General features: G+C 38.4%; 1 protein-coding gene across 7 annotated transcripts in view; it reads left to right on the top strand.

Annotated features, from left to right (window-relative positions):
* kiaa1549la (KIAA1549-like a) overlaps positions 1 to 19,785 on the top strand; it is an 81,021-nt gene that overhangs the window by 47,802 nt on the left and 13,434 nt on the right. For 5 of the 7 annotated variants that reach the window (XM_053682210.1, XM_053682208.1, XM_053682209.1 and 2 more), the window contains exons 10-17: positions 101 to 272; positions 1,229 to 1,389; positions 4,723 to 4,758; positions 9,056 to 9,240; positions 13,719 to 13,846; positions 16,652 to 16,776; positions 17,246 to 17,469; positions 18,632 to 18,761. In XM_053682210.1, the coding sequence (XP_053538185.1) occupies positions 101 to 272; positions 1,229 to 1,389; positions 4,723 to 4,758; positions 9,056 to 9,240; positions 13,719 to 13,846; positions 16,652 to 16,776; positions 17,246 to 17,469; positions 18,632 to 18,761 (1,161 nt within the window). The remainder of the gene's footprint in view (positions 1 to 100; positions 273 to 1,228; positions 1,390 to 4,722; positions 4,759 to 9,055; positions 9,241 to 13,718; positions 13,847 to 16,651; positions 16,777 to 17,245; positions 17,470 to 18,631; positions 18,762 to 19,785) is intronic. The other 2 variants (XM_053682211.1, XM_053682214.1) reach the window with 1 other exon arrangement.

Below are 19,785 nucleotides of genomic sequence, written 5' to 3' on the forward strand. Positions count from 1 at the left end.
GACTTGACTTTGACTTGATTTGGTCTTTGACCTTGACTTGACTTGGCTTGACTTTGATTTGACATTACATGACCTCACTTGATTAACCTGTGTATTGTAGATGGTTAGTATCCGGCGCCTACCTGGTCCTAAGAACCCAGCCGAGATGACCTACTACGTCCAAGTGGATGGAGCTCCCATAGCTGGCACATCTGCAGCCAAAACCCTAAACATGGTGGACTCTCAGACCATGGCACTTACATTGGGCTACTTCGTCCAGGTTCAAGCCGAGCGTATGACAACATTTTTAATCTTATTGGGAGCAGTGGGAGGCAGAAGAGTTAACTTTAGAGAATCCTGACACTCCATCCACATCACATCACCCTCGACTTAGTCCCTTGTCCTGAGACCAGAACAACCTGCTGGCAAAAATCACAAATAATATGCTGTATACAAATAAACAAATGATGCATAAAAGTTACTGTCAATGTTTAATGAGAATGGCTGAGGATTTAACTTTCATTAGCTGTCTGCAATGAAAAATTAAAAACGCCTTATCTCAGTGTTGATTAAAGCTTTTAACTATTAGTTTAAATGCAATTAGGGAGAAATACATTCTTTATAGACTACAGTGTATGAAAGTGACTAGTATAGCACATGGGGTGCTAGGAAGCTCAAAAATAATAAGGATCCTTTTTTTCCACATATGTTTTTGGAACCCCAAATTTTAAGTGTGGGTAAGTGACCGTTGTATAAGGAAATAATGGTCTAGTATCAGAAAATCACAGACAACTTATAGGTGAAGACAGGTGACACATATTGTGTGTTTTCTCTTACTTCTAGGACAAATCCTGTATTGATTTTTGCCCTTTAGCTGTTCAGAACTATAAAGACACTTCTTGCAAAATTCTTTGTTAGGATAACATTATGGAAACTCATAACGGGCTCTTTTGAAGAGACTCTGCATTCGACCCATCATCTCTACAAATCCTCAGCCTTGTGTAACTAAACACACAGCAAACACACACACACACACACACACACACACACACACACACACACACACACACACACACACACACACACACACACAGCTTCTCTGAGGAAGGTCTAATCCCACAGCTAAAGAGCTACAGCACAAACTGTTTTTGTTTTAGCTCATTATGAGCTAACAAGGAACAAGAAGTTCAAACAGAGGGAGGATTAACCATATGTGTGTGTGTGTGTGTGTGTGTGTTCTCATGAGCAGCCGTGGTGAAGAGTGTCCCCAGTAACCTCTGGATCCTGGCTGTTCTGACACCAGTGTCTTTGGTGATTGTCGTGATTGTCATGGCAGTCGCTATCATATGCAGGAGGAATCGCAACGTCTTCAAGAGCAGTGCGTTCCGTGGGTTCCACCCGCGCACCAAGGTATGCACACCACACCTTCATTTTCGGATAGTATGGCAACTAGAGTTGTGTTGTAATATTTAGGTTGTTTTATCACAAAGGGGTGTAACGATAGACAGATTTCACAATATGTCATTTTTGTACCATAATACGATGCATTTATTTTTAAATTCGCATTTTCTGCCTAATTTGTTCTTGGCCACTTTCCACCCGCCAGTCAGCTCTCCCCTATCATATGACAGCTACCAACCTGGGAGGGTGAAGGGTAATACGTTCTTCCTCTGAGAAATGTGAAGCCAGCCAATTGCATCATTTCAAACTGCTGTTCGTGTTACATGACAGGGTGGTGTAGCACTTTTACAGGAAAGTGCCCTCTACCTTCTTTCACATACATAAGCTGAGAGACACTTATGATTGGCTAGTGTTGCTGTGATTGACGGGCGAAAGAGAGTGTGCCACTCCCACTGAGAGGGCACAGTCAATTTTGATCTCTTGGACTCCCAGCCATTATATGGCTATGGCATTGTCAGGATTTGAACCCAAACTCTCTAGACGTGAAACAAGACTCGTTATTATGAGAAAACCTGTTGTTACTACAAGAAAAGCAACCATGAAGGCCATACTGTAAAATGAGACTAACTCTGTGTAAAATTATTATTATTTTTTAAAAATATTTGTTTCATAATAATGAGATTATTTTCTTGCAATAAGAGAAAAGATGCTGATGGGAATTAATGCGCTTCTATAATTTCCTTCTGCTTGAAAAGATTTCACAACGTGTCTCGGCAAACCGAGTATGGTTGCAAATTAATAGCTATAAATATCCCTATAGCACAAGTTATTTGTTTGGCCCAATCAGACTCATCGCTTCATGGATGCTGAAATGCTATAGAGAGTCAGTTTTCTCTTCTACACAGTTACTGACACATTTTGTTGATGTTGCAAATGAATAAGCATGAATAATGATGAATAATCATGTTTGAAATAATAGCGCCCACATTTCTGAGAGGTGGACTAATTAACTAACATATCAAAACAGTGAAAGCAAATAGCAGCATGGAAGTGTTTGTTTCTCAGCTCTGTCTGTTTGGCGTATTTTAGATAGATTTGACTGAGGAAGGGGACGTTTTTTTTCTTCTTTCATTCGTAGTTAGGAGTGGAAGAGTGGAAGCCATTACAACTAATGTCACAAACCACAACTATACAATAAATATATACATTTATAGTGGGGGGCCACAGTGGCTTATTGGTTACATGTGCCTTGCACCTCCAGTGTTGGTTGTCTGATTCCCGCCTCTGCCCTGTGTATGTGGAGTTTGCATATTCTCCCTATGCTTTCGGGTGTTTCCTCCGTGTACTCCGGTTTCCTCCCCCAGTCCAAAGACATGCATTGTAGGTTGATTGGCATTTCCAAATTAGCTGAAGTGTGTGAATGGGTGTGTGTGCGTGTGTGTGTGCGATTGTGCCCTGTGATGGGTCTCCAGGATGGCCCCCGCCTCGTACCCCCAGCCCCTGGAATATGTTCCAGGCTCCCTGCGACCCTGTGTAGGATAAGCGGTAGAGAAAATGGATGGATGGATGGATGGCTGGATGGATATATGTTTAGCATAAAAGTGTAAATAAAAGCATAAAAGGATAAAATATAGAATAAATGGTAACTATACTTGATTTATAGTGTGCATTGTCTCACAATAAAATACAAAATATATATATAAAAAATATTGATATGCCTATTGTTACACCCCTACTGTCAAAGTTATAGATGTTAGAATGCAGCAAAAAGGTATAGGGAGTGTACAGAAAGCTATAGACTACAGATAAACTCAACATCATTGTATTTATACAGATATGGAAACAAATGTACTAGACCTTTTTCAGACTTCTGTGTTACGAATGCGAAGCATAAGTGGTAGTTTTTCAAAACGCCCAGTGAGATAGTTAACAGTGACAGCAAATACAGCTCGAAATCACTGCAGTGTCCCAAAATGCACAAATAATTCAACCAAAAAATGCATACTTGATCTTTTGCCTATTTTCCACCGATGCGCCTGTGGGAATGAAATGGTTTTGTATTATTTGCTGGGATGAGGGTGAGCATTTTAAAAGGCTGTAGCCAGCATTTCAAAGAATCTGACTACTCGAAATACACTGGCTGTAAACGCCAAAAACATGGAGCTAGCCAGCAGTGTGTGTGTGGGATGAACTAAAAAAAAAAGCTAGCAGTGTATATAGGACTTGCTCCTGCTACAGCCCTGGACTAAGAATCCATTCCTCCTCCAGATAACTTCGCTAACACACAGTATATACACTCTAAAAATACTACAGTATAAAGGGATAATTTTCATCACGCCTGCGCCAGGCGATTGATTAGAATGAACCAGTTAGCTAGCCAAGTGTAAAAAAATGTAGCTATTTGCTGCTTACTTTAATAATCTGGAATTTAGCGTTAATAGACGGTTCAGATTCACTGTAACTAATGTATTTCAGTACCTAAACAGTGTTTAATGTGGCAACAGGAACGCTGCTGTTCAGTTTCAAATATGACGACATCGCCATTCCAAGAAAGTTCTATTGCAAAAATGTATACAGTTTGACCATGAAAGATGGTATTGTATGAAAAGATTGTATTTTGGCTTTTACGTTTTCAAAAAGTAACAAACTATAAAGCATTAAAATGGACTTTCATTAAAATTTCAATAAATAAATTGAACATTATGAAAATATACTATTTATCAGTGTATATTTTAACCATTTTTTTATTTTGTCCACAATGTATCAGAATGTAATGCAGTTTTTTTTTTTCCAGTGGGAAAAATGCAGCCCTATTTTTTCAGGCAGTTTTGTTACCCAGAAAGAAATAGTCAAATTCCAGCAAAAGAAGTGATATTAAAAAACATAGTGGATATAAAAAACATATAAAAATCTAATCTATTTACTGTAGAACATCAACAGTTAAGAAGACACATGTTATTGGGTTTATCACAGCACTTTTTATTCTCCTGTAATGTAATTTAGGACATTTTTGTCAGTTTTAAAACGTTCAGTTATGTTGAAACTAAAATGGCTGCTGCCTACATTTTAAGAAAGGCCAGATGTTGTTACTATCAGTAAACCTGTCAGGTCTGACCTTGCTAAATCAAGTGTGTATTGAAAAGCAGTTATGAAAAAAGAAAACGGACAAAAAACAGGTTATAGAATGGCCCAGTAACACTTGTTTTCAAGATTTCACAATCCACACGATGTGTTTTTTTTTTTTTTAACTTACTGAATGCACAGAGAACATAGGCATCATGTCCATGTGACTAATCCTTGTGTTATTAAATCCATTGTGTGTTTAATCCTCCTTTTGTCCAGACCTCATATCGGAGAGATGGGAGTTACCACCATCAGGTACTGCTGTCTGTAGTGTTGTATGTGCATGGTGTTTAGCTGCACGGTCGTGATCTTGTTTTCTTCCCTTTCTGTGAAATCGATAGCTGTAAGGAGAAAGGTCATCGATCATGCTGTTTGACCAGCGCAAGCCTGCGTCCTTCGGGTGAAAATAGAAATTAGCCAAGCTCCAATGCATTGATTGGTCCTGGCTCAAGTGCAAAGCCAAGAACTACAATTAAATCTTGAGGCAGTTATTTTGACTTAAATAACTATGCTTGCATTAAAAAGGTTTCAGACATTTTAAGCACATTTCACAAATAAATCGTTGAAGGTTTCCATCAACTTCTGCTTTGTTGATTGATATACAGTGGCGCTTGAAAGTTCGTGAAACATTTAGAATTTTCTATGTATCTGCATAAATATTACCTAAAACATAATCAGATTTTCACACAAGTCCTAAATGTAAACAAAGAGACCCCAATTAAACAAATGAGATAAATATATTATATTAGGTCATTTATATATTGAGGAAAATTATCCAATATTACATATCTGTGAGTGCAAAAGTATGTGAAACTTTAAGATTATCAGATAATTTGAAGGTGAAATTAGAGTCAGGTGTTCAATCAGACAATCAGGTGTGTCACCTGTTTTATTTAAAGAACAGTGATCTATCAAAGTCTAATCTTTACAACACATGTTTGTGGTATTGTATCATGACATAAACAAAGGAGATTTCTGAGGACCTCAGAAAAAGAGATGTTCATCAGGCTGGAAAAGGTTACAAGACCATCTCTAAAGGGTTTGGACTCCACCAATCCACAGTCAGACAGATTGTGTACAAATGGAGGAAATTCAAGACCATTATTACCCTCCCCAGGAGTGATCAATCAACAAAGATCACTCTAAGAGCAAGACATGTAACAGTCTACAAGGTCACAATGGAAGCCAGGGTAACGTCTAAGCAACTAAAGGCCTCTGTCACATTGGCTAATGTTAATGTTTATTAATCCACCATCAGGAGAACACTGAACAACAATGGTGTGCATGGCAGGGTTTCAAGGAGCTGTCTAAAAAGAACATTGCTGCCCTTTTGCGGTTTGCTAAAAATCACATGGACAAGCCAGAAGGCTATTGGAAAAATCTTTTGTGAATGGATGAGACAAAAATCTAACGTTTTGGTTTAAAAGGAGTAGGGTTATGTTTGGAGAAATGAAAACACTGTATTCCAGCATAAGAACCTTATCCCATCTGTGAAACATGGTGGTGATAGTATCATGGTTTGGGCCTGTTTTGAGGAATCTGGGCTAGGATAAGTTGCTGTCAAAAGGAAAATGTCAAGACATCTGTCCTTGATCTCAATCTCAAAAGAAAAAATGGGTCATGCAACAAGACAACAGCTACTAAAAAATTCACCAACACCTTTTTTTAACCAATAACAATCAAACATTTAGCTGTGCTGTTGTACATGTGACATCTCATTTTTGAAGACAGACGGTTTTCTTGCAGAGATACACAGCAGCAGAAGTTGCAGAGTAGATTTCGGCTTTCTGTGTTGATTTTAAATGAGCTGATGATGACATGGACACTTCATTTTTAATCTCATAGTTATTCTCCTCAAAGCCTTAGCTTTGATCACACTCTCACCATCTGCTTTCCCCCAATCAGGAACCCTTATTTTCTCAATCTTGCTTTCAGGGAAATGTCTCACAAATCTTCAGTTAATACGTTGTTCCAGTGTCACCTCTGAGACACTGTAGCTTCAGAGAAAATACATAAAGCAGACACTGAGGTGAATCCAGGAGAGCACAGCGAGACACTGTTCACTTAAGATGAATGCAGTCTTTAGAGCTTCTTTTGCGGATTAATTGCATGCCTGTGTGTGTACGTGTGCTTTTGTGTTCATTGCAACACAGTCCATGATTTTTTGGCTTATATGCAATAAGTACTGTATATGCATTGCAATGGAGATTTGAGAGGTTCAGTTCTCACCACAAATGCAGTTCAATCTTAGCTACATTTGTGAGATGACTATTACCCCTTTACTGCATGTTGTTGCCATATAGCAACAATTCATTTTTCTCCAGCACTACTACTTTCCTATGTAATTGGAAAAAGGTGTCTTTTAGCCATGGCAATACAAAAAAAGCCATGTCACATGACCATGAAGTGCTGTTTGCACTTCCTTTTCTGCAGTCACATGGCATGATGAAGGTCATCATTGGAGGGCTCTCAAAATTTGACAAATTAGTCAATATTTAGGCACAATTACTTCAAGGAAAAAATAAACACTATCTAAGATAAGTTAACTTTTTTTTTTTTTTTGTCATTTTAACAAGTTAGTATATTTTGAATATGCTGTTAAGTGGTAAAATGTAATTGTTGCCATATGGCAGCAACATGTGATAATGAAACTGTGGTATGAGAATTTCTGAACTGAAACAGGCCTACATAGCAAAAATAAACACTAGGCTTCTCTAATATTATATTTACATTTTTTTTCACATTCAATGTAAGAAAAAACTGAAGTAATGTCAGACATTTTGCAATTGCAAAATCTTATTTTCTAATTTTTATGTTTCAAGAGAAAGAATTAAGAATTCAAGAGAATGGATTACAAAGATACTTCACCCAAAACTTATTTGGATAAAATTTTCAACTTATAGTCTGGAAAATACAGTAATTGGAATTGGAATCTCATACATTTTGTATTATTATTTTTTTTACTATATGATACTTTCCACCATTGCAGATTGTTTCCATATGGCAACAATTTACCAACTACCCCACATAATTTTTTTTTTTTTTTTTACAAATACATTATTATTATTTGAACTAATAAAAAAATCCATGAAACATTTTTTTTAAATGTAATGCAATAATTCATGCAGTAGATGGTTAAACTAAGATTTATTGTATATAAAGGATTATTTCTGTGAAATGAGAAATGAGGCATTACAATCTGAATTTTAAAACGTACAAACCTACATTTTTATGCCTATCTTTACATTTATCTATCTGTTGGAATTTATTAATGAATTTAGTCAATGATCAAGAATGACCTGGATATGTATCAGTGATTACTGGGTAGATTAAAGATCACCGTTAGTGCCTGATTTTTCTGATAATATGGATTACTATGTACTTTTGACACAGCAGCTGAAAAATTCAGCAGGATTTTCCAGGTGCTGCAATATAAAAAATATTTAAGAATATATCAGCATTAAATTGTGTACAAATAAATAGTTTTAATCTGATCTTTTATGAAAACAGAATAAGCTTCCAAAGTATAGCCTGTAGAACAACCAACTTCCAGGTCTAGGGTCAGGAAAAATTTAAAATTTTATATACAGATTATCATCACAGATTTCTCATTCCCTACTTCTCAGCCTGATAAGGACTTAGAGTTGAGAGAACAGATTTCCCCTGAGTGAATTAGAGTACATGTGAAGTACATTATTAAAGAAGAGGACACACACAGCTCAAGGTCAGCTTACTAGCAAAAGTCCGAGTGTAATGGAAAGAGCTGTCTCTGTGGATTCACTCACTGCTAGCTAAATTTAGAGCTGTCTTCACCGTTCCTAGTCCAGAGAGGTGCAGAAGATGGGATTTTATTGATTCCTGCTTCAAATATATGTGACAGCAGCCAGCACAATAAAAGTGCAAAAAGTCCTGAATTATTAAACGCTGTCAAGTGTTTATATTTTCCCCTGCCGCATCTTCACAGTGACACTCTCAGACACACTGAGGCATCTTCTTAACAACCGAGAGATGCTCCAATGTCCGTATGCTGTCTCAGCTGGAGAGTGATCCATAATTCATCTTAAAGAGAGAGGATCCACGAGCTTCCGTAGCATTTCCGTATTAAATATCTCATAGCGAGGATAAACGTCATATATGAGCTGTGTGAAATACAGCGACTCTGAGAATAGTCTGAGTGTATTAATAAATCAGTGCAGTTAACAGAGCACTGCTGCATGAAATGAATACCAGCACTTTGAAAGTGCTCTTCTCTTCTCTTTTCTTTCTCTTCTCTTTATCTTGTCATCTTTTTTCTGTTCTTATTATCACATCTCCTCATTTTGGGGCTTTCTCTTCTCATCTCTTCCCTTCTTTTGTCTTCTCTCCTTTTGTCTTTTCTTCTCATCTCCTCGCTTTTGGTCTTCTCTTCTTGTCTCATCTTCTTGCTTTTGGTCTTCTCCTCTCTGTTTGTCTCATCTCCTCGCTTTTGGTCCTCTCTTTTGGTCTTCTCTACTCTCTATTGGTCTTTTTCTCTTTTCTCTTTTGGTCTCCTCTCCTCTCCTTTCCTCTCCAGCCGGTGCAGGGTTTTGACTATGCTAAGCAGCACATGGGTCAACAGGGTGAGGAGACGCTTGCTGTTACTAAAGAGACCCTCGTCCTGTCTCTCCCAGTACGCGATGCTCCACTAACGCAGGACAAAGGCGTCCTACAGGACGGTACGGCCTCCAAAAGACCACAGTCTACAGAGATACACCGCAGGTCAGTGTGTTTTACTGTCAAGCCATAAAATTCTGTTTCTGCATTCCTGCCCGCTGACTACCCTTCGACTTTAGCAATGCTCAATTTCTGTAGTGCTAAAATTAGTAAACTGAACATAACACTTAACCTGGAAGCTATAATACACGGTGTATAATGGTGTATTCGATGCATCACGCCAGAGAAAATGGGTTTAAAATGGTCCCGAGAAAGACCAGACTAAAAAGACGAGCTTCTCTGTCATGCATTTGGGAGCAAAGTCACTGATATATTTAGATGTCAGTTGAAAAACATCTTTCCATGGTGCACTGGAATCACAGACATTTAAGGACATCAGTGGGTTGGGTACCACTTATTTCCTCAGCTGTAATTTCCTCCTTAATGCATCACAGCTTATTGTGCTTCCTCCTTCTGGGATTCTGAACTTGCTTCAGTTTAGTTCACATTTAGCACCACGAAGATAAAGACGTCTCTGCAGGTTTCTCTTCCTCTCCTAATGCATAAAAAGGGAAAATTTATCAGTAACAAAATACTCTGTGTGTGTGTGTGTGTGTGTGTGTGTGTGTGTGTGTGTGTGAGTTGTGTCTGATGCAAAACCCAGAAGACTGTCTGCAAGTCGGCAAATGCTAGTTTACTTCAAGGTCATGGTGTCATATTTATGTTTTTTTTTTTTTTTATAGTACATGGGCAGAGTGCATTATTCATGATATAACACAGTATCAGATGTTGTCAGAAGAATCATTTTGCTAGCTGTTCTGAGATGAAGGCATTTGATTTTATACATGAGGCTTTGTGAAGCTTAAGTTGGGATGTAACAGTATCACTGTGGTGGTATCTTACCACAATGATAAGACAAAATACAGTAACAACACTGACTGTATATACTGTATGAGTGGACTACATGGCGCCATTGATTCCCATGATGTGGTTCTGAAGCCTACATTTGGTCGAATTCAAAGTCGCCATCTTGACTGATGTACTCAGTGTCTTGATTATACCTATCAGTATGTTTACATGGACAACAATAATCCAATATTAACCCGATTAAGACAATACGCTGAAACTACAATGTAAACACAGAAACAGAAACTACAATGTAAACAGCAATTTTTGATTAGCTTAATCCGACTAAAGTCATACTCTAAGTAAACACAAATCGAATTAAGACACATGGAGTACTCCTGTTTTAGTCACATTATCATATCTGATATGATATCATGTCACATCCATCATGTTAATCAAAGTACTCTAAGTACAAGTTATGAATGTAATATACCAACTAATAATACACTTTTAAATAGTGGTCAGAATTTAAACTTAACACAACCTGCTGTATTTCTGAGCATATAAAACTCACTGTGCTCCATGATGTTCAGATAGCTCTGACACCTGCAGTAAGTTACCCATCCTAATGGTGGTCAAGTGTATTCTTTTATGCGTTGCTCATTCTGTCAGTGGAGTTCATTAAAAAGGTGCAAAAAGTGTTTGCTAAGCTCATATGGCCGATAGTAAATTGTTATGAAATTTAGCCAGTGTTAGCTGCCTTGGTTTATGCCATCACTTTGTTTTTCTAATTATAATATCAGTACAACAAGCTAACGCAACATAAAAATGAGCAACATACCAAGAAAACTGCAAAGAACTCCCTGCTGAGGGTCAGCTATAACAGTTTACAGAAGAACAAAAACTGTCAAGAGATTTAGCTGCTTGTTAGAAATTGCGTTTTTGTTCATAAGACTTGACTGTCATGCTTGAAACCTCAAGTCAATCATCTCATCAACTATGCCCTTTTATTTCAAATAAGTCACATAAAACACATTTCTTGAAAGGAAAAATCTTTGTCATTTAAAACAGAAGTTCGGCTTGTTTTCCATCCACTAATATGGGAATGGGCGGAACTTAAATTATTATACTGCAGCCAGTCACTAGAGGTCACTAGAGACAATTAGGCTTTTCTTTAATACTGCTACAACGTCCACACATATGTGTGTACAGTCATTGGTTACGCTAAAAAATCCCTTTTCAACATTTTTAAAACAGACTAGACGATAATATTCTTGATGTTTCCTTAACCAGATTAATAATCATATTCATTCCGTACAGGATTTCGCTGAGTTTTTTTTGTCACTGTTACGGCCAAAAATGTTCGATTTTGCTGCGGTTTTTCGCAGTGATGTTTGTTGGTAAATGAGACCTTTTAGCTGCACTCATGTTCAACGCACGTGAATCGAAGAGGGCTTTGGCTGAATGCGCATTGTGATGATGTCACATGACACGTCTTGGCCCAAATCTGTGGAGAATCTGCTGTAATTTAGGAAAATTGCAAGCTCATCCGTATATTGTGGAGTTTGCTTGATTTTGCATTAATTTCTGCAACTGCAAAATCGCAAACTACTGGAGGGATTGAATATTAACTAACTTAGGCTAATACGCATAGCTAATACATATTTCATTTAGCATTGTTGCTGTAATGTTATGCGATTTAATGTTATTTCGAACTCCAAAGTGGGAGATTGCACGTGGATGTTTAACTAGACACATATAGTACAAAAAAAGTTTTTAAATATATAAACGAATATTTTTAATTCATTTGTTCATGTAAACTCAGTTCTTCATGTCAGGTTAAACCTTACTGATTCTGGTAGAGCGAGTACTGAATTCAAAACACTTTTTATCAGTTACGATGGTCTTTATTATGCGTTTTCCCCTGATGTGTGAATTCAGCTGATGTTTAATCCTTTTGAAAAGAACTCTTTTCTCATTAAAATAAACTGCTGATGTTTAATATAACACTTAAATTTGGTATCCTAGTAACCCAGTATCTTAGAATCCTTGGTATCCTAATAAGGAGTGATCATTTAATATATATTTTTTTTTTTTAAAAAGAAGAAGAAGAAGATCATGAGGCATGCTCAATGCTTGTGAAAGCTTTTCTTTCTTAAAAAAAAAAGATATCTATCACAAGCCATCAGAATATCATTTTATTTTCTGAGCACTTCTGCATTTACACATCGTATGTTTTTTTTTTTTAAAGATCACAAGTGAAATCATAAGTATCACTGCGTCATCTTTTTAAAGCATCAGAATCATGTCTTATTTCCTGAGCACTTTTTTGCTTATGCGTTGTCTTGTCTTTTTTGTTGTTGTTGTATTTTTCACTCTTAAAACCATTATAATCACAGGTTTTCATTTCTGAGCACTTCTCCACTCGTGCTTTAAATCTTTTCTTTTTTGTTTTTTTGTTTTTGGTGGTGCATAGAGTATTTCTGTAGCTCCAGTTCTAGGCACTCATGAAATCTGCAGCATGACAGCATTTTTTTGTTGTTGTCCTTTTCTCTCCCCCCCCGATCATTTTCTCTCTGTTTTATTTCTGTACATGCCCTGTGTTTCTGACCAACAGTAAGAGAATTTGCTGTCTGCTGTCACCCCTCCCAACCTCCCAAACGATTACAGAGGAGAGGAGAGAACATATTGAGAGAGTTGAGAAAAAAGTGGAAAACTCATAAGAACAGAATGTGGGTAGAAACTGATGGGGGGGACGACTGAATGATAACGAGAAGAGAGAAAAAGCAGTAGAGATCGACAGGATGAAAGCAACACACACACACACACACACACACACACACACACACACACACACACACACACACACACACACACACACACACACACACACACACACACACACACACACACACACACACACACACACACACACACAGAGAGAGAGAGAGAGGTGCTCCTGGCTACAGACTCATATATGATTCAGAGTGCCTTAGGGCTCCTGTAGAGATGTGAAAGTGTGTGTTCACTCCCACCCTCTGTCTGCCTGCTTTTTTACAGTGTGTGTATTCTTAATGCAAATGTGCGAGTGTGCGTATGTATATGTGTGTACGTGTTTTGAGCGTCCAGCAGGATGGGTGCACTGTGCATGGTAGATTGTTGGCACATATGCCTGAGCGATTAGCAGATTTTCTCCACTGTGCAATTTATTTTTTTTATTCCCTAGAGCTTTTCAACTTCAGCAATTAGTTCAACTAAACCCATCGCACCCTGCGGCAATTAAAAGCCGCTTCTCCTGAATCATGGTAATGCTTGAGAAAATCATTTCTCCCTCCAAGAGAGCTTTTAGACACCATTTCCCGAGCCCTATTTAAAACGCAATTTTTTTTTTTAGATACATAATCATTGCTCAACAGATCGCTTCACTCTGTCCACACATACATTATAGTCTTTCAAATCAAAGGGTCAAATCACTCCTTTGCTGCCCTAAAAATACCCAGATAGGAACAGCGTCGCCTCCGCGGTGTCCTGCTGTTGCGGTTCCTTTTTAACGGCGCTGGTGGAGGAGTTTTTGTGACGCAAGGCGAGTTTACCCAGGTTACCAGCAGGGCTGGAGGGTGTGCCAACCTGTCACTAAAACTGCATCTTACCACACACTGTCCGCTTATCGCTGCCTCTGTTTCCATGGCTACCCGCAGCAAATTACCAAGTGAGGACGGCTCAGTTTCAAGCAACGGCTCGGCGAAGCTGAACACAGGCAGGAGCTCCTCGGCGCACAGAAACACAGGCCAGAAAGCCGCAAAGGAGGACACACACGCGAGGACTGGTGAGAGACACATTCACACATATAAATATATAGAGGGACACAGTGAGAAAAATAACAGTGGCCTGTACTCATCACAGTTGTTGACGTCAAGCAACCTTATTTACATCTTACATGCATACAACACACCCAGAATTACCATAATATGCATAATATTAATCCACTATTATATACATAACATTTCAAATTTTATTTGATATTGGTATAGCACTTTTAACTATAGACATCATCAGGTCCTCTGGGCTCGGACTTCTCTCTGTCCCTAGATTTCGTCTCTCAACCATGGGTAGCAGGTCTTTCAGTGTTGTAGCACCTAAAATCTGGAATCCTCTCCCCCTCACACTTCTGAGCATCACATCCATCTCCAAGTTCAAATCCCAATTAAAAACTTATCTGTTTTCTCAGTGTTATCTGTCCGAATCTGTTATAATACATTTTCTCAGATACTATACCGTGTGTTTCTTTTCTGTGTTTGGTTGCTTTTTGTTTTTCACATTGTGTATTTGTCCATGATTGTTCATTGTTTATGTATCATTGTATTGTAAAGCGTCCTTGAGCACTGGAAAGGCGCTATATAAATTAAACATATTATTATTATTATTATTATTAATATTATTGTTATTATTATTATTATTATCACAAGCAGTTTTACAGAAATACCAATGTAGATTTAGATCCTTAATGTCCAAACCAGAGAGAAAAAAACCTATCGGAGATGACACACTGAGAGGCAACAGACTCAAAATAGAACGCGTCTTCTTCTGGGTGAAAAATAATACTGTAATGATTATAAATAATTACAGTGTACAGGTATAGAGGAGTAAAGGCAAACAATACTAAGTTCACTATATGTATATTGTGAATGGAAGACCTGAGATAAGCACACGATGATCTTAATCCTTACACCGCAGCATTGTTGTTTTATTTATTTATTGTTTTATAACAGCATTTCTGAAAATAGCGCTGTCTATAAGGCAAATCACAGTATGTTTATACAGTATGAATGCACTTGTTCTAATTCATTATAGTTTCTATATTAACACACGTTACAAGATAAAATGTAGTTATTGACACTTTATTTCTTTCATCGTCACTCTGTTATTTTCTATGCAGACCACTAAACAAATAAATGAGTCACGTATACAGTATATGTGTGTCATAATAAACTGTGCCACCCACAATATGCTAAAACATCAACTGGACGAGTTCCAGAAAACTCAGTTCAGCTGCCAAGAGATGCCTCCAAAACACTGGACCAACACCATTTAGAGGAGAAGGGTAAACTGTGTGTGGGGACATGTTAGTGTCCACTCTGTTATACCCTTTACTCGATCAGGGGTTAATGGGTTTTGGACGTTGTCTTGCTGATACAGAACAAGACATGATGAGGAAAGCCAAGCTTCCCTCGCCCTGCCTCAGCTCAGGAGCGCTCGATTTTACTTAGAGGTCTGGGCTGTATTCAGACTTTTTTTTAAAAAACTCAGCCATTAAACCCTTGAATGCATAAAATGCATTAAAACAAGCTATTAGTACATTATGTGCAACATACATATTGAAGCTCATATTTGGTCACCATCCTTGTGCTTATTAGCTAAGTCTTAAGTAGCCTGCTTTCTCATATCCCTGCTGAAAAAACAAACAATAAAAGCCATTACAAAAATTCTAATGGTTTTAATGGTTATAATGGGAATTGTATTGGTTTTTAATAGAAACTATAATGGTCATTTTGGGTCACTACTAGTAATTGTTATCTTCTAATGATAGCATATTTATGTCTAGTGGAAACCTATGCAAACTAATAAAATATGCCTCAAAACATACTACATCTGTTAATGGACAGCAACACACTCCAAAAAGTTGGGTCAGTTGACTGTTTCCCACTGTGTAACATTACCTTAACTTTTAATAACACTTTTTAAGCGTTTGAACACTGAACACACCAGTTGGTCAAGTTTAGCAAGTGGAATTTCCCCCATTCATCCATTATGCATTTCTTCAGCTGCGCAACTGTACGGGGCATTCGTTGCCTTATTTTGTGCTTCATAATGTGCCACACATTCTCAATTGGAGACAGGTCAGCATGCAGGCAGGCCATGCTAGCACCCGCACCCACTGCTTACATGACCATGCTCTTGTAATCCGGGCAGAATGTGGTTTGGTGTTGTCCGGCTCTAGATGGCAGCATATGTTGCTCCAAAATGAGTACATATATTTCTGCATTAATGTTGCCCTCGCAGAAGTGCAAGTTACCCATGCTATGGGCACTGACACACCCCATGCCATGACAGAAACTGGCTTTTGGACCTTATGCTGATAACAGCTTGGATGGTCCTTTTCCTCTTTGACCCGGAGAACATGACAGCTGTTTTGTCCAAAAACTATTTGAAATGTTGACTAGTAGGACCACAAAACATGATTCCAGCATAATATAACAATGTTAGCTAAGTTATATGCAAAATATAGCTATAGATCATATATTAAGGTCCTTGTACCCTCTGTCAGTCTTGTTTTGGCATTTTGTAAAGTGCTGCGAATCACACATCTAAATAGGATTTTCTAGAAATTTCTCTGTGATACCATATGTATGCTGTATTTAAATACTAAATTTGATGTTCTTATTTCTAGCAACTTCTTTGTGATGCAAATTAGTTATATATCCCTGAAGACTGTTATTTAGTTGAATTAATTCTAATAAGAATGTGCTTGGGATGGGAAATTCCCAGGAATGGATATGTGCAGCTCTTTTTATCTGTTTTTTCCCCATGCTGTTTGGTTTTGGTTGTTAGAACTTGTTTTTTGCTCCCACAGAGCATTACGACTCTCTGACTGGCTCCCTGAGGCTCATCAGCATTAAGCCCATGGCCGCTCCACTCAACTACTCATACCCCGACTCCACAAATCACAGCCAAGACTCTGTCATGCTCAATGGAGAGGTAAGCCTGCTTACCTGTGGTATGTATGACAGTCATTATTACTGGTATGTTTACTTGCTTCAGGTGCTAGGACCCATACACAAATTATCAATTACAGTAAGCTCAAAATTTTTCATGCTAATTTTAGGCTTTTGTTGAAATTTTTCTGGCCCAGAAATTAGTGCAACCCTCACCTGAGAGAGCATTTCACAAGCCATGTTTAGTTTGTTTTGGATGTTAGGAGGAAAGGGTTAGGCTGGTTAATTTTTGATTGCAGTTGCAATTCATCATGCAGGCTCTAAAATGTACAAATGTCACCTTTATTTAACAACTGTAGTGATATAAAATCAATACGTCTTGGAGGTAATGAAACATCAGTAAGACATCCAAAAGAACTTGATAGAAAATTTTTTGCTGTGTATCAGGATATTTCAGCCCAAACCCTGCTTTCCTTGGCCAGGAGGTTAAATGTGTGTGTGTGTGTTTGCAGGTGAACATGGGCCTGAAGCAGAAGTCTGATATAGAGCACTACAGGAACAAACTGCGTCAGAAGGCTAAGAGAAAAGGCTACAGTGATGGGCCGACGAGCAGCGGAGGACACCGACACAGCCATCGAGAGAGACTGAGACGTGAAAATGCTTCTCTGGACCTTGAGGACACTCAGGGACCTGCGGAGGACAGAAATCCGTCCACTTACGTCAAATACCACAGGAGGTAGGGGGAGCTTCACACACCAGGGGGATGAGCTATTAGTCATCCTGCTTCAGTAGATTCAGATAGAGAAATAAACAGAAAGATGAAAAAGAGAGAGAGAAGAAAGGAGAGATGTATACAGTTGTCACAAGAAGAGAGAAAGGACATCAAATGAAACGTGTTGGCTGAAATGTACATGCAAATTCATCAAATCAAGAACATTTTGAGTCACCACCTCCAGTTATGTTTTTAGGTAAATAGAATCAGATTTGGTTTTCTTAGCCAGGATGTGGCTTGGCTGTTGCTTACATTGAAATAATAATTGTAAGAATCAAAATTTAACAGTAAAGTATGAAATATTTCAAGATTTATTTATTGAAATAGTAATAAACATCATTAATTCATTGAATTTTATTTAGCAAGGCAGTTGTATTAATATTTTAATACTGCTTAGGGCTACGGTGATCCAGACCCCAAGATAATCAGCCTTGTGTAGCACAGTACAGTACAGTACACTGAAAAGAATACAGTACAGTGTGTAACAACACAGTAAAGAAAATAGAATTATACAGAATTATTATCACAAAAAGGGCAAAAATAATTGGATAAACAGCGAGTACACACAGTGTCTCGAGTCTGTTTTGTGCTCAGCAAATGGAGAAACTTTGCAGATTTCCTGTACAAAATGTCTCATACAAACTTCTTATAATAAAGTGGCAATTAAAAAGTTAAAAATAAATAAATAAATAAAAACCCTGAAGAACTTGGAAATTTACCAGAAAGAGAATGTGCTTGCACAGAGGATGGTGAGTAAGGCAAAATCCACTGGAACAATCACAGTTTAATTGGAATCTGGGAGTCAAATTTCAAAATCAGCCATAAGGTGCCTCAGACATATCTTTTTGGAAAGGTTGCATGGTAAGGTGTAACCTACAAAAACTCCTTAACTATACCAAGCTTTTTGGAACTACATAAAAGATTGTGTGTTGACATCAAATGAGACCAAAATCAAACTTTTGGCATGCAAAAAAAAGTTCCCAAAATAAGCACTGTAAAATATAGTGGCGGATGGTGGGGCAATTTAGAAGCTGGTGGTCCAGGGACTCCTGCTGAGATTTATCTTATAATATCATGAATTCTGCCTCTGCCAGGAGGTTAAGATGACGATGTATTGTGTGTTCAGTGAGAGTCAGAGGGAGCCAGCGTACTGGAGCAGGCAGTCTCTGAACACGCCAAGTCCTGTGGAGACTGAGCTGGATCTGCTGGTGATGAGGGAACGCGCCAGGAGGGGCATCCGCAACAGCGGCTATGATGTGAGTCTCTCTCTCTCACACACACACACACACACACACACACAAATGACAAACATATCCTCAACACAACTCAATCAACACATCACACTGTAATAAACACTGCTTCAAAGACACTTTACATTACACAGAATTAACGTTCTCAACTAATATCTCATATCTCACCCTGGTCTCTGTCAGAGCTGCCCTGTCATGAATCAGGGTTTATGCCTTCACAGTTTCTGAATGAATAAACTGTATTTCTGTGATGCTGTCAACAGTCTGAAATGCTGCCTGGAATGTATCTGTTATTCATCAACCCACAAATCATTTTCAATGTAGAAATCAGACTGATGAAAAGCAGCTGTAACGGACACATCAAGTTGTCAAGTCGATAATCAAGTGTGGCAGAGGGTTTAAGAGCATAAATAGTGAATAATAGAGACCTTATCAAAAGCTTTATAAGATGGTGTGACAACAACCACCTCCAGCTCAACATGGGGAAAACCAAGGAGCTGGTGGTGGACCACCCTGTCGCCATAAGGGGGAGGGAGTGGAGATAGTGGACATCTACAAGTTCCTAGGGGTGCAACTCAATAACAAACTGGACTGGTCAGACAACACTGAGGCCCTCTATAAGAAAGGACAGAGCAGGATGTTCTTTCTGAGGAGGCTCAGGTCCTTTAATGTGTGCACTAGGCTGCTACGGATGTTTTACCAGTCTGTGATCACCAGTGTTATCTTATTTGCTGTGATGTGCTGGGGAGGTGGCATTGAGACTTGTGGTGCCAACAAATTGAACAAGTCGGTGAGGAAGGCCAGCTCTGTGGTAGGGATGGACCTGGACAGGGTGGAGGAAGTGATTGAGAAGAGGATGAGAGGGAAGCTGAAAGCTATCATGGACAATCCTTCTCATCCTCTCTACGCTGGACTGAGGAGGTTCAGCAGCACATTCAGCCACATATTCATCCAGCCACGTGCCTCAAAACATCTGGGGGGCTCTTTTGTGCCATCAGCCATCAGACTCCACAATGCGACAATACCCAAT

Source organism: Ictalurus punctatus, chromosome 8 (genome assembly GCF_001660625.3).
Source record: "Ictalurus punctatus breed USDA103 chromosome 8, Coco_2.0, whole genome shotgun sequence".
NCBI lineage: Eukaryota > Metazoa > Chordata > Actinopteri > Siluriformes > Ictaluridae > Ictalurus > Ictalurus punctatus.